Source organism: Vanacampus margaritifer, chromosome 4, assembly GCF_051991255.1.
Source record: "Vanacampus margaritifer isolate UIUO_Vmar chromosome 4, RoL_Vmar_1.0, whole genome shotgun sequence".
Lineage (NCBI taxonomy): Eukaryota > Metazoa > Chordata > Actinopteri > Syngnathiformes > Syngnathidae > Vanacampus > Vanacampus margaritifer.
In genome coordinates this window covers 4,637,861-4,651,080 of record NC_135435.1, presented here as the reverse complement: position 1 = coordinate 4,651,080, position 13,220 = coordinate 4,637,861, and the positions used below count along the sequence as shown (strand labels likewise).

At 38.5% G+C, this 13,220-nt stretch overlaps 1 protein-coding gene across 1 annotated transcript; it reads right to left on the bottom strand.

Annotated features, from left to right (window-relative positions):
• Positions 1–526: 526 nt before the first annotated feature.
• On the bottom strand, positions 527–11,909 carry LOC144049968 (uncharacterized). The gene is made up of 13 exons (XM_077562740.1): positions 11,861–11,909; positions 10,754–10,919; positions 10,564–10,660; positions 8,661–8,784; positions 8,287–8,464; positions 7,899–8,175; positions 3,951–4,134; positions 3,783–3,859; positions 3,528–3,708; positions 3,115–3,363; positions 2,320–2,491; positions 1,424–1,515; positions 527–1,178 (listed from the first exon to the last, which is right to left on the bottom strand). The coding sequence occupies exons 2-13, from the start codon at positions 10,852–10,854 to the stop codon at positions 1,066–1,068; spliced, it is 1,845 nt and encodes a 614-aa protein (XP_077418866.1). The 5' UTR covers positions 10,855–10,919; positions 11,861–11,909; the 3' UTR covers positions 527–1,065.
• Positions 11,910–13,220: the final 1,311 nt, after the last annotated feature.

The window sequence follows — 13,220 nt, the reverse complement described above, 5'->3', positions numbered from 1 at the left end:
TCGTTTGAAGATTTGGAGTGCTGGACCCAGGCAATAGAGTTGTCTTACCAAGTTGTTGTGTATGGAAAATTCAAGAGTGTTTTCCTCACCCATATAGTAATTATAGCCAGGTTTCCATCTATATGTTTCAGGATTTGTCAGCGAATTTTGTGAAAATGCAAAACGGACATGCGACTTATGGCCATTTCCATCAGTCACACTTTTCAGAATAGTGATATATATATATATATATATGTGTGTGTTTTTCTGCCACAAGACACAAAATGATCTAAAATTGCATTAATGTTTTTTTTTTTTTTAATTAATTCTAAAAAGAATTGTGTTTCTTCGTCTCCCCAAACATATCTTTCTTTATCTTCCGCCATTTATTTGTGACTACAAACGTACATGTGAGACAGTATCCGGTCAAAACATGCGACGTATATCCGATCACGTAGTCGCTTATTTGCAAAAGCTGTTTCCATAGCCAAAATGTGCATTTTCCGTTTTCCGACATGCTTCAAAATCCATGCCCTTCAAGCATAAAAACTTTTTGGTGAATTTTTATATTTTTAAAGTTGATATTACAACGATTAATCAAAAAATACAAATTTTGCATTACATGTATTGCAATTTTTTGCCCCCCAGATGACTATTTATTAACTGATGATTGTTTCTTATTTTGGTCCACACGGTGATAATTACTGGCTATAATTTAAAAGTTTGTGGCTCTGCCACATGTAAAATCTACACAAATACAATGTACAAGCACACAAAACACTTTCATCACATATACAGTTAATACACTACATGAACAATGCTCTCACAGAAACAACACTAAAAAGAAAACAGTAATATTGAATTTTACTAAAAAAATAATAATAATTAAAGAGGGTATATGGGTCCATCAGACGTTGCTGATAGGAGGTTTGCAACCAGATGTCAGGTTGGCGAATCATGCTGGGAATTCCTGCCTTTGCTGTTCTACAGACACAAACAGAATTCTCCGATGGCCTTGGACAGAATGAAGAATTCAATCAGACATGTTGAAGGTTGACCCGCAAGACTTCCCGGGTATCAGCTCCATCAAATGGCTGACAGGCTGTCTGGAATGGGGATCTTTAGGACCTCATCCAAGTATGGGGTGGGATCTGGGAACACCTTATCAAAAATGAGGTCTAACAGCTCCTCCACATAATCTGAAAAGCAGAAAAGATCAACATATTTGAAAATGTGCATTAATTAACCCTGTGGTGTTGTCGTGTGTGTGTTTTTTTTTTAACCTACATTGAATGATTATGTCTATTAGGCCATTTGAACAATCATTTATAGTGTCTCTTTTTCACTTGTATGACAGCCATTTTCACATTAAATAAAGAAATGTAGTACCCACACCCTCTAAATTGAAAAAGTTTTAACTTGGATAAGAATGGCTCTCTTTTACCTGGTTCAGCTGTGAATTGTCCTTCCTCATTAGCTGAAGTTGTTTGAGGGCACCCAGCATTTTCATTGAAATGCAATGCTGCCAAATAGAGTCTTGGGAAGACAAAAAAAACAAAATCATCGTTAAGACAAGATGGAGATTGTGAGTGTGTATATAAAATACAGGCCAAAAGTTTGGACACACCTTATGCAATGCATTTTCTTTATTCTCTTGACTATTTACATTGTAGATTCTCACTGAAGGGATCGAAACTATGAATTAACAGATGTGGAGCTATGCACTTGGAAAGGTGAAATCATTGAAAACGTGTTTTATAATCTAGTTTCTTCAAAATAGTCACTCTTTGCTCTGATGATTATCTTTTCTTTTTTTTTGCACACTCTTAGCATTCCCTCGATGAGCTTTAAGAGTAGTCACCTGAAATGGTTTTCCCACAGTATTGAAGGAGTTCCCAGAGGTGAGAATGCCAATAGTGTGCAAAGCAGTAATCAGAGCAAATGGTGACTATTTTGAAGGAACTATGATCTAAAACATGTTTTCAGTTATTTCACCTTTTTTTTAGTACATAACTCCACATGTGTCCATTCTTAGTTTTAATGCCTTCAGTGAGAATCTACAATGTAAATAGTAATGAGAAATAAATGTTTGTATTCAAAAATAATTTTTGATTGTTTATTCTGTTATCTTTCTTGACATGGTCAAATTTGGATTTTCATTAGCTGTAAACTGTAATAAAATGTCATTTAAAAAAAAAAACAGTTCAAGCTGTTCAGTGAATTTCTACAGCATAGAAATGTCACTTTTCGAAGTACTGAAATGAATAAAGTTCTCCCACAGTATTCTAATTTCCCCTTCCAAAGTATGAGAACATGCAGACTTATTAAACTTCAGCTTACCTGCATAACATTCCAAGAAAAGGAAAGAAGACATTCTTGGGTGCAAACCGCAGAATGACGTTGTGAAAGGCCTCCAGGGACGATGTTTGGTAGTGGGGGCTCAACTTTTGCACATCTTTCAGAACTCGTTCACTTGTCAACACTTTTTCCAGTCTGCAGAAGGCTGGTGTTCCTGGCAAGAAAAAAAATAAAAATAAAAATACTTAGCATGATTTAATAACATAATTTAGAGTGAAAAAGGAAAACAAGCACAACGTGCACGTTTTATTGTGTATGTATTGTGTTTCGAGTCCTCAATCAGCACATTATATTTTAATCAAAATCTAAACATAGGGAAAATATATACTTTTTTTTATTACAGAATTGAATAAATGAATAGCAGGCTGCTCTCAAAACAACAGTGGCTACATTTTCTTGACAAACCCAAATATTTACAGTATAGATTGAAAAAAAATCTCTAGGATTTAGCATTCCTGTCATCCCTAAATTAATTTTTTTAACCACTGATTCTGGAAACTGCTTCAACGTGTGTTGCATGGAGTCGAGCAACGTTTGTACAGCTATTCCGCTCAGTCCACAATTCCTCTGCATTCATTTCATAACATTGTTCACCCAACACATTTTCTATGGAATTTGAAAATGGATTAGAAACTCCCTAATTTGAATTTTCAATTTTATTCTACACCTACTAAAGACTATTTGTCATGTAGTAATATCATTTTGCCTAAAAACAGTGAGTAATCTAGTTAGTTATGTAAATGTTGTATTGCTATTATTTTGAAGACAAATGTTTACCTGCTGTCAACCACTTGCTCTTGCGTGTCTGGCTGTTTTGTGGATGCAAACACTGAGGGAAAACCGGATCTTCACTGGTGTGGATGTTTTGAACGTGATTCAGGATTGAAGTCCACTTTGTCACTCTTTCGGGCCCAAATGGAGAAGAAGCTGCTGTCCAGTAAATGTGGTTCTTTATGCTGCAAAGCCACTTGCTCAGTTTCTCACATTCTTTTTTCTGTGCAATTTTCTCCAGTTTCTTGGACAGGCCTAATAAAATCAAAATATTTTGGTCATGAAATACCACTCGAACAGAAAATGGACTCATGATGGGACAAATAAGTCATTTTGCAACTAGCGTTGTGTATGGACACGCTAGCACGGTTATTAGAGCATGATGCATTTACCCTCTTCGACATAAGCAGGACAAATACCTTTTTCCATATGCCAGACATCATAATAATGAGTGATGTTGGCCTCCTCCAGAAATTTCTCAATCTCAGGGTGACAATCTGTGACAACACTTTGCAGAGTCACACCTCGCTCTTCCAAGACATTAAGGCTCCTCTTCAGACCCTCCTTCTCCATGTGCTTGCTTCCACCTACTTCATTGCTCTGATTGGAAAACAAAAAGAGAAAATAAGTTGAAAAAACAATAACAACATTTCCCACCACATGGTCTTCCTCACCTGAAGCAACTGCACATCAACAATAGTGTTGCTGCTGAGATCCATCATTGAGTAGCTGCCAAACTTGGCAGAAGGACCTTCAAAAATACACACAAAAATGACGTTTTAGACATCACATAGTCCGATCTTGGGTCGTAAGACTCGTAACCACCACCAAGTATTGCTTACCTGGTGAGTCGGACATGAGGAGTAAGTCACCACCTACGATGACATTGTGCTGTTGACTAAGGTGCTGCAGCATGCCAGCCTGCACCGTGTTCCATTTGTGTATGACAGCAGGTTCTATGTACATCCTTGTGTGCCGTCGAAAGGTGTCATACGGAAACATCTTTAGCTGCATTACCTGGAAAATCTGAGGTCAAAATAAGCACGTTATACTGTAAATGATACGATTACTGTAATTTTGTACTACAAGGTTGTGTTTCGAATCATCCGCTCATTCCCTACTCCCTAATCAGTATAAAGAGATTTTTGGATTGAATTTTCACGCAAGAGGCCCAAGGTGTCCCGCAGAGTTCCATATTTGGTCCAACACTTTTCAATATTCACATCAACAATATAACCCATGCTATCGGTAATTCTCTTGGCTTATTTGTTGACCGACAACAAAATTATTTGAATTTGTAGCTCCTACCTCTATACTGCCTAGTCTTGCACTTCAGATGAGTCCAGTCTACAGTCATCACTGAACATGAGCAAAACTAAATGTATGACCTTGGACAAAAACCTCCCACAAACTGAGCATCGCAGAAACATTTTGTCTCATTATGGCTTCGCTCTTCAATTCATCACTTGCTTCAAACAAACAGGCATCTGGCAAGAGAATTCACTCACACAAGTCAAATATATTAAAAGCAGATTAGGCTCTCTCTACCGAATTAAATCCTCACTAACTCTTTCTAATAAATTGCTCCTTGTTAAATTGACCATCCTCTCAATCTGAGTTCATGAAGACATACGATGTAGATCCAGTGTTTCCCACAGTGTTTGGGCGGCCACCCAAGTAAACTGGCCACCACCCAAGAAGTTTTCAAGAAAATGTATTAAAAATATGTTGGAAAAAAAATGTCATGCCGCGACCAGATATACCGCATGTAATGTTAGTTCGCCGTCACTTTGTGGATCGTGAGGCTAGAGGAGATGCAGTAACAGGACTGATACATAATAATATCAATAGTAAAACAGCAGCCTGTAATCAAATATAAAATATATATATATATATATATATATATATATATATATATATATATATATATATAGATAGATAGTCATCATGACGACTTGATCACTACTTTATAATCAAGACACTAATAAAGACAACTTTAAAGGGACAGCAATGTGAAAGATCAACTTTTTGGAACTTTTAGCCATGTTAAAATGCTAATTCCTTACCAAAAACCTCATCAAAGTGGTGTTTTTCTCCATTCGCCCCTCTATGAGAAATTCTAGGTCATTCTGCTTTCCAAGCACCAGCCCCTCCCAACCCAAGAAAACGAGCAGTGCTTACTCTATGACATCATCAGGTGCAGGCCCACCCCCGCACCTCATATGCGGGCTCAACACGCACACACTTTCTCTGTGACCTCCATGCTCGGAGGACAGTGATAAAAGTAGCTTTTACCAGTAAACGTTCTGTCCAAAACAAATTCAAAGCAATCAATTATCCTTCACATTTGCAATGCCAAAGTGCAATAACAAATGGCCATCTTAAATTCCCAGAAAAAATCAGTAGTAGTTGACACTTGTTTAAACTATAAGTAAAGTTTCTGCACTGTCACAACCTGACTGATTGAATGGTGTAGTGGTTAGCGCACTCACCCTGTAAGCAGAAGGTTTAGGGTTTGCATTCCACTCAAGGGTGTTTCCCCCTCCCCCCCTCCTCATCCACTACGATTTCTTGTGGCAAAGGAGCCGTTTTGTTTCAAATGTTTATTGAAGAATTGAAAATCCATCCAATTTCCACATTTAACTCTTTCACTGCCAGACGTTTTCAGAAACGGGTTGTTCCCAGTGCCAGCCGATTTAAGCATTTTGACTGATCTTTCAAGGTCCACAGAAAATGTTGTGTTTGGACTGTGGAAACACACATACTATCAAATGAAAGATTGGACTCTCATCTTTCATCAGAAAAAAAAGTTTGTTTCTACCTTATTCCGTTCTTCAGTAATCAACAATAGAAAATGGTTACTTTCACCAAAATTCTCTGTTTTGAAACAAAAAACGGAGAAAAAGAGCTTTTTGTGAAACAATGTTATTTCATGCACTCTAGTGAATTCTACACTTCTTTTTGTCCATGAATGATGCCACAAACACCTAAATAGTGCTTTACTTCTGTAAAACGCTTTCACCAACAATGAAAAAGTGTTTTTTGATTGCAAAATACGTTTATTTCCATTCAACAGTGTAACAATTTGACAAAACAATTTCACAAACTACTTACAAATGTGTGCAACTGTGGTACTACTTACAATTATGTGGATGTTTCAAATACAGTTTTTCTTTTTGTAACGCTCTCCTGCGTGCAAGGAGACGCCGCTGGACTTGCACAACAGTTTACTTTCACTTTGTCCGTTTCGCGTGCAAACGTTACACTTTCTTGACCGCCTTTTTTTGCGGGGAATAAATAGCAAGTAGCAGACTGTACACACTCCTCTGATGAATATGCATTGGACTCGGGGCACTCTCCGTCGTCCGATCGAACGTCCGCCTGTGCGTGCTCGGTTGTGCTGCGCGTTTATGACGCCGTCATAGCCGCCGCGTCAGCGGTTCCAATTTCGCCGTCAAGCTCGGATTCACCATCATCATCATCGATGATGATCATCGTCGTCATCAATGTGCTCTTTTAACGTTGGCCGATGCCTTTCGTCTTGTAAGTGCAGAGCTGCTTTGCAAACGGGCACCACTTCCTCCTCAGCCATCTAGCCACACACCCCCCCCCCCACGTCTCCTAATGCCGCGTCAATGCTTTCCATCCACGGAGTCATCACCCTCATCATCATCATCGATGATGATCATCGTTGTCATCAATGTGCTCTTTTAGCGTTGGTCGATGCTTTTGGTCTTTGAAAAAAACGGCTCGGGCGTGAGCTCCTCGCAACCGGTCGCCATTTTTCCTTTGTTTTCCATTCTGATCTCCTGCTCGACGCTCTAGCTCCGCCTCTACTGACGCCCACCCGATCTTGTCAAAAGACAGTCAGCGCTGCCCTCTAGGGGCCAAAAATAGTCCTTAGGCACAATAGACCTAATTGAAACTTTCACCACAGATGCGGAAGGCTTCCCCCCACCCGTTTCAAAAAATATATATATAAAAATTGGATGACGTCTTTTGACGTCATTGGCAGCCCTCCGTAGGTTTTTACTTGACGTCTTTAAACGTCAGTGGCAGCGAAAGAGTTAAAGAAGATGCGGTTGTACTGCAAGGGCTAGCCATTCGTGTGTGGCCACTCAGAGGAGTGCTCAAACGCAAATCAACCAGAGTTTTGTGGGCGCAGCAGCCTTAGGACGAGAGGGGCACGGTAACCACATGGGGAGAGGCGGGGTTATCCTTCCGCGTTAGAAACATAGCCAGCAAAATACCCAATAATTCATTAAAAAATTACAGCGCCATGGTGTCAAAGGTAAGATTCAATCATTATATGCCTATAGTTACAGTAATTTCTGGACTACGAGGCGCACCTGACTATAAGCCGCGATAGCTAAATTTGGGGAATACTACACATATAAGCCGCACCCGAATGTAAGCCGCAGGTGTTTTTAATGTTACTGCACCGGGTTCCCGCTACTTTATTTTCCATAATGAGGGTGCAAATTGTATCACTCTTGTTCTGTCTCTCCTACTCTATTTGGGTTCACTTGGTTTGTTTTGCTCTGCCTGACGCTCTTTATAGTGCGCCCCCTTGTTATCTGATGGATAAGCCGCACCTTGGTATTCGCTGCAGGGTTGAATGCAAGTGAAAAAAGTAGCGGCTTGTAGTCCAGAAATTACTGTAACTGTGGAAGGGCTTAAAATACCAAGATACATCCCCTTTAAACCGCACAACAAAATGGCAAACTCACTAATAACTATATAGTGGATACGGAGAGATTCCAATCACAGCCCAAGTCTTTATCCATTACCTTTTTGAGTTTGAAGAAAGATGAACCTGTAGTGTACACCGCAGCTGAAAGCTGCAGGTTTCCCACAGGTGTGTCTCCAATAATTGGCTGACTATTCCATTTTCTGCTGTACAGACAGCGCGGGCACTGCTGTTCTACAGAAAGGAATGTGCCTCTGCTTCTTGTCTGCACATCAGTAACCCGCTGACACACAGGGCACACCTCAAACAGCTCCAGAAGGCAACTTTTGTGGACAATATATGCTGCCATCTTATGGACAGGACCAGAAGACTCCAGCCTATCAGAACAACAAAGTTTTAAAATAAAAAAACAAATAACTTCCATAATGCTAGAGCTTAAATCAAGAAATCCAATAGTAATCAAGCAAATAGCGAGGTTATTAACTCACGTTGCATTTGTTGACTGAGTCAAAACAGCGACAGGGTCCTCAGAGGCAGGATTTAGCGGGTCTGTAACGTCCATAGAAGAGCTGCCCTCTAGTGGGTTCTCCTCATCCTCATCCAGTTCCAAGCAAGCTCTTTTACATGGTCTTACGGAAGCAACAGTTGATGTTCTAACGCCCACTTCTATGTGGAACAGTGATTCCAGTGACCCGTAGATTTAAAAACAAAACAAAACAAAATTATTAGAATGGTAAAATCCTACAATTGAAAGAATTCTTGTTTGTTTGTGTTTTTGTGTGTGGGGGGGGGGGGGGGGGGGGGGGGTGCAGCAGCTGGTAGACATATACAATCACAGCGCACAAACTTGATGTTAACAAACCTGTACTTTTGAAGTTACGTTGGAGTGTTTGCATGGAAAGCTGCGTGCCAACTCTGCGTGTAGCTGGGGGATCTGTCTGGCAGGCCACATGATGTACCACAGCCGCCAGTGCAGACTTTGTTGCCTACACACCAAAGACAGTAGGTAACTATTTATGCATCTGTTTTCATATCAATATGCCTTTATGTAAGAACTCAAACAGAAAAAACATTTATTGAGTTTTTTTTTAATTATCTGACAAGCAATTATATTAGGGATGCACGATAAATAAGTCAATAATTATTGGGCCAATATTAAGAATTATGTCATCATAGCGACAAATTCTATGAAATTAATAAAAAAATAAAAAAACATGAACAAAGATGAAATTCCAATGAAGCAAGATCCATACAATTGGTTGGACAAATCATGTGCTCTATTGAATACAGCCTGTCAAACTCTCCACTGAGCTTTCTCACCGTCACTCACAACAAACAGCGTTGATTGTGTAAGACTTCTCAATGAGCAAACCAAGCGCTCCATCTACTGAATACTGACTGCTTTTGATTTTTTTACTTTTACTTCGAACATTTAAAATGACAATAAAACAAAGGAGCATAGTTTGACAATCATGCTAAAAAACAAACAGAGACATTTAACCAAGTTATTCCACAAAACAAGTATGAAATATAACTGTTTTTGTTCTCCATAAATAATAATAATGACTAACAAAGAAACCCATTTACAAAAGAAAAATAATTACTGTTTGAAATGGAATAGGATGAAGCAACTGCTTATCTAGTCCTATCCCGATTTTACCTCACTTATTACATTACTTGGTTATTAGTAAATGCCTTAACATTGTACTTTCAACCACTATTTTGTTATTTCTCCCTAGTGTATTTAGCAAAAATTAATTTAATGTTTTAATTGTCATTTTTGGTTAGCACAAATATTTGAGTATTTCTTCCCTGCAGGTGTGCACAAACTGCTGTTAACTCTCAATTTAAAAAATAAATAAAAAAAAGACAATAATTTAGTTATTGGTATCAGTTTTGACAAGCAGAAAATGATCTTTTTGTGTGTGTGTGTGTGGCTTTTAGCCTTTAATTGATAGGATAGCTCAATAATTGACAGGGAAAATGGGGGAGAGAGAGGGAATGACCTGCAGGAAAGGACAGCAAAGTCCGGGAATTGATCCGGGGTCGCCTGCTCCGAGGATGAGCCTCTACACACGGTGCGGGTGCTCAACACACTGAGCTAGCCATTGCCCTAGAAAATGATCAGTTTTGGCTTGGAAAAAATATATATATCGTGCATCCCTAGAAGCTGTATGATAATATGCTTTGGCATATTATCATATAGTTAATTGTATGATTTCATGACAATAATACCACTTGAATTTGATTAAGAATTTGTGTAACAACATTAGCATGATTGACGCCTCTATTAATGAAAAAGAGTGAGTTACCACTTACGCATCTTACTCCAGGTAACTACAAGACGAAAACGAGTGTATTGGTGATTACTGCAGACAATGTATGCTCAATTTGTTCAGGTGAAGCTTTGTCACACTAGCAGCTACATAACAGTAACAAACGCATTGCAAATTGTTCCGGAGAACACATTTTCTTTCTGCACCGTAACAACCTATTGTAACATTGACTACAGATAAGATGCAGAAGGATGTGGTATGAAAGCCTTCCTCTTTGAAGTCTATAACCTTTAAATCCATTATCTCAATTAGCTGTTAAATCCAAATAGATTTATTGAAATTCAGTCACATATGACAAGCTACAACACTAAAATTAACATTTTTGTAGGTGATATGGAAAGTAACACTGATTAGTTCATCCTTGTTAGCTGGAAGTGTTACCTACGGTAAACGTCTTAAGTAAAGAAACATTTATTTTTGAATACTTACAGTTCCCTCTTCTGTATCTTTGCCACGGACAGTTGGTACCGATCCATCTTTTATGAACAGTCTCATCGCCAGTCCAGCTTTATACTGACCGAGGTTGCTAAAGCAGTCAAACGCAAAGTGGTTGGCACAGACGACAAGATTTTTGCTGACAGAAGGCGGGATGTTTCCATTGTAAATAAAAAGAATCCACTTTGCCCTGACGTCCTCTCTGGCCGGGAGGCGATGTAATGATGTGTGACGATCTAAGCATCCAACAACATGGCAGGTCTGTTTAGCTTTTGACTTGGACATAATAGCGGTGCTGTGTAGTCCGTCACTGGCCTGCGAGGGAAAATGGTGGATCTTCGCCCAGGTAGCTGCCAAGTCATGGGTGGAAAAACTTGGCGTAAGGGTGGTATTATTTAAATAAGACCAACTGTTACAGACTGTAGGGCCAAAAACACTTGCGCTTAATGACACATTTTGTGACATAAGAAGCTCATTAAAATGCAATATAATTCGAATATATATTACATTGTGTAAAAAAATACAAGAATTTCACACCCTGATGATGACTTGGGAGTATTATACAGTACACTCGACTTTTCTATTTTTTTTAATAAAAGATGACAGACATAATTGTATCTTAAATGTATTTCAATTATGGGAATATGTCTTATTGCAACAGTTTTAAAAGTTGTAATTATTAGCAATAACAATAATTTTAAAAAAAATTGTAAGAAAAAACTGTAAGCTAGATATCGAATTTAATTGTACTGTCAAATGTTTAAACAGTTTATCTCTGTTCTAAAGGGAAAATAATGCTTAAGTAAGACCAAAAAATGTAGGACACTTTTAAGTGTTTAAGTGGACCACAACCTATTCATTTTACCCACTGATATATGTTCACTGATATTTACCTAACAGCATAACTATGACCCTGTTATCACGCATGCGCAGTAGTAGCTGGGCGACTATGAACGTCCACTTCCGCCCCAGCATCACGCCCAGCAACAGTATGGCGGGAACCAAACCAGGATATGAAGCTAAAGGCTAAAACGATGTTGTTGTTTTCATGACACTATCACTTGTATCTGTCATGTTATACCACTCTGTTGTTCAAACCTCCTTTTATATAGTCACAATGCAACTCTTAAGAGAAAGACAACATTAATTTGTAAGACTCACGACATGTTCGCGTTAAGCGTATGTTTATAAACCAAGTGTAGAGTTCCGGCACGCATTGACAAGAACTACAAGCACTCAACGCAATATTAACTTCCAAGACAACACATGCTAGTTTAAAGATTTGTCTTACCAAAAAGCCAGTCCAGTGAGCAACGCAAACGTGAACACAGTACACACAATGCTAGAATGCCGACAGCGACTTCCGGTATGAGCGCATTTTTCATAGAAATATAGATGTCGCCTTAGCACAGAATCATACGTTGACGACGACGCCATATTGGATGTGGAAAAGTGTCATTCATTTGCTGCTTGGACATGCAGTTTCACATTCAAATCCAGATTACCCCCCAACACCCCGCCCCCTTGTATTTTACAAGACTTGTGCCATCATTTTACAAATAGAATTTGCTGAACATTGTGTCTTTAGTATTTTTGAACACATAGCCTACATGGGGAAGACCGGGGCTAATTGTATCACTTTTTATAATTTTACAAATTTCTTGGAATTAATACATCATATATAAACAAAATGTATACCAGATGAAAGACCAAAGTCTTAGGTATATTTTTTGTATTCATGTCATTTTCATACCAGTTATAAGCCATCAAATAAAGAACGTGAACATGTGACATGTTGCCCCGCCAATGGGTAAATTGTCACACTATATGGGGTCACACTGCATTTTGTAACTAATAAAACAAAGAAAAAATTATCCTTATTCTCCTTTTTTATTTTTTTATTTTTTTTACAGCCAGAGAAATTGTTTATCATTGGTCTTAAAAAATTACCAGAGTAATTGACCAAACTTCAACATAAAATATGAAATGGATTAAAGTCCAGAAGAACTGTCGGCATGTAGGTCATAGCTCTCAGCCTCAAATGCCTGTTTTGCTTTCCTTAAACAGGAAATTTGAGATTACATTTTTTTTTTTTTTGCATTTTGATGGATGATTCAATCATGAAACTTAAACCAATTCTGACATGTGAGCATACTGTAGTTCCAACAACTAGAAACCCTTTTTTTAAAATAGATTTTTTTATGAAACAAAACATGGCAAACAAATTTCCTCACTCTTCAGACTCATCATCTGAAGAACAATTCTGGCATACGTAAACAGAGTTGCCAGAGGTGCATTTTTCATTGGCCCATTCTTTGCATATGTGACAACAAACCCCAAAATGACTGAGACAAGTTACCCCAAACTACCATGTTGGCTAATTGTTGCTCTAGTTTAAAGTTAGCTTAAAACAGGGTTGTTACTGAGGCATGGCAAGATTCCTGAATCTCTCCTCTAACGAGTCCACATGATTTGCTGCTAGAATTTGTCTATGTACAACGTCTGTTTCAAAATATATGAAGTTGAAAAACTTTACTTTGGGTTGTGAAAAACAGATAACTGGCATTCATGTCAGCTCACAATGTGCTATTCAATTCTTAGTACACAACCCTTGTCCGGTTATACCGGGGTGTCAAACATAGGGCCAGAGA

What these genes read in the sequence shown, in the direction of transcription:
- LOC144049968 (XM_077562740.1), bottom strand. Translation starts at nt 10,854, where the DNA reads ATGTCCAAGTCAAAAGCTAAACAGACCTGCCATGTTGTTGGATGCTTA. An exon ending in CTTTCTTCAAACTCAAAAAG is followed by an intron (nt 4,135 to 7,898) that starts GTAATGGATAAA and finishes TTTTGACCTCAG; the next exon opens with ATTTTCCAGGTAATGCAGCT. An exon ending in GAGCAAGTGGTTGACAGCAG is followed by an intron (nt 2,492 to 3,114) that starts GTAAACATTTGT and finishes TTTTCTTGCCAG; the next exon opens with GAACACCAGCCTTCTGCAGA.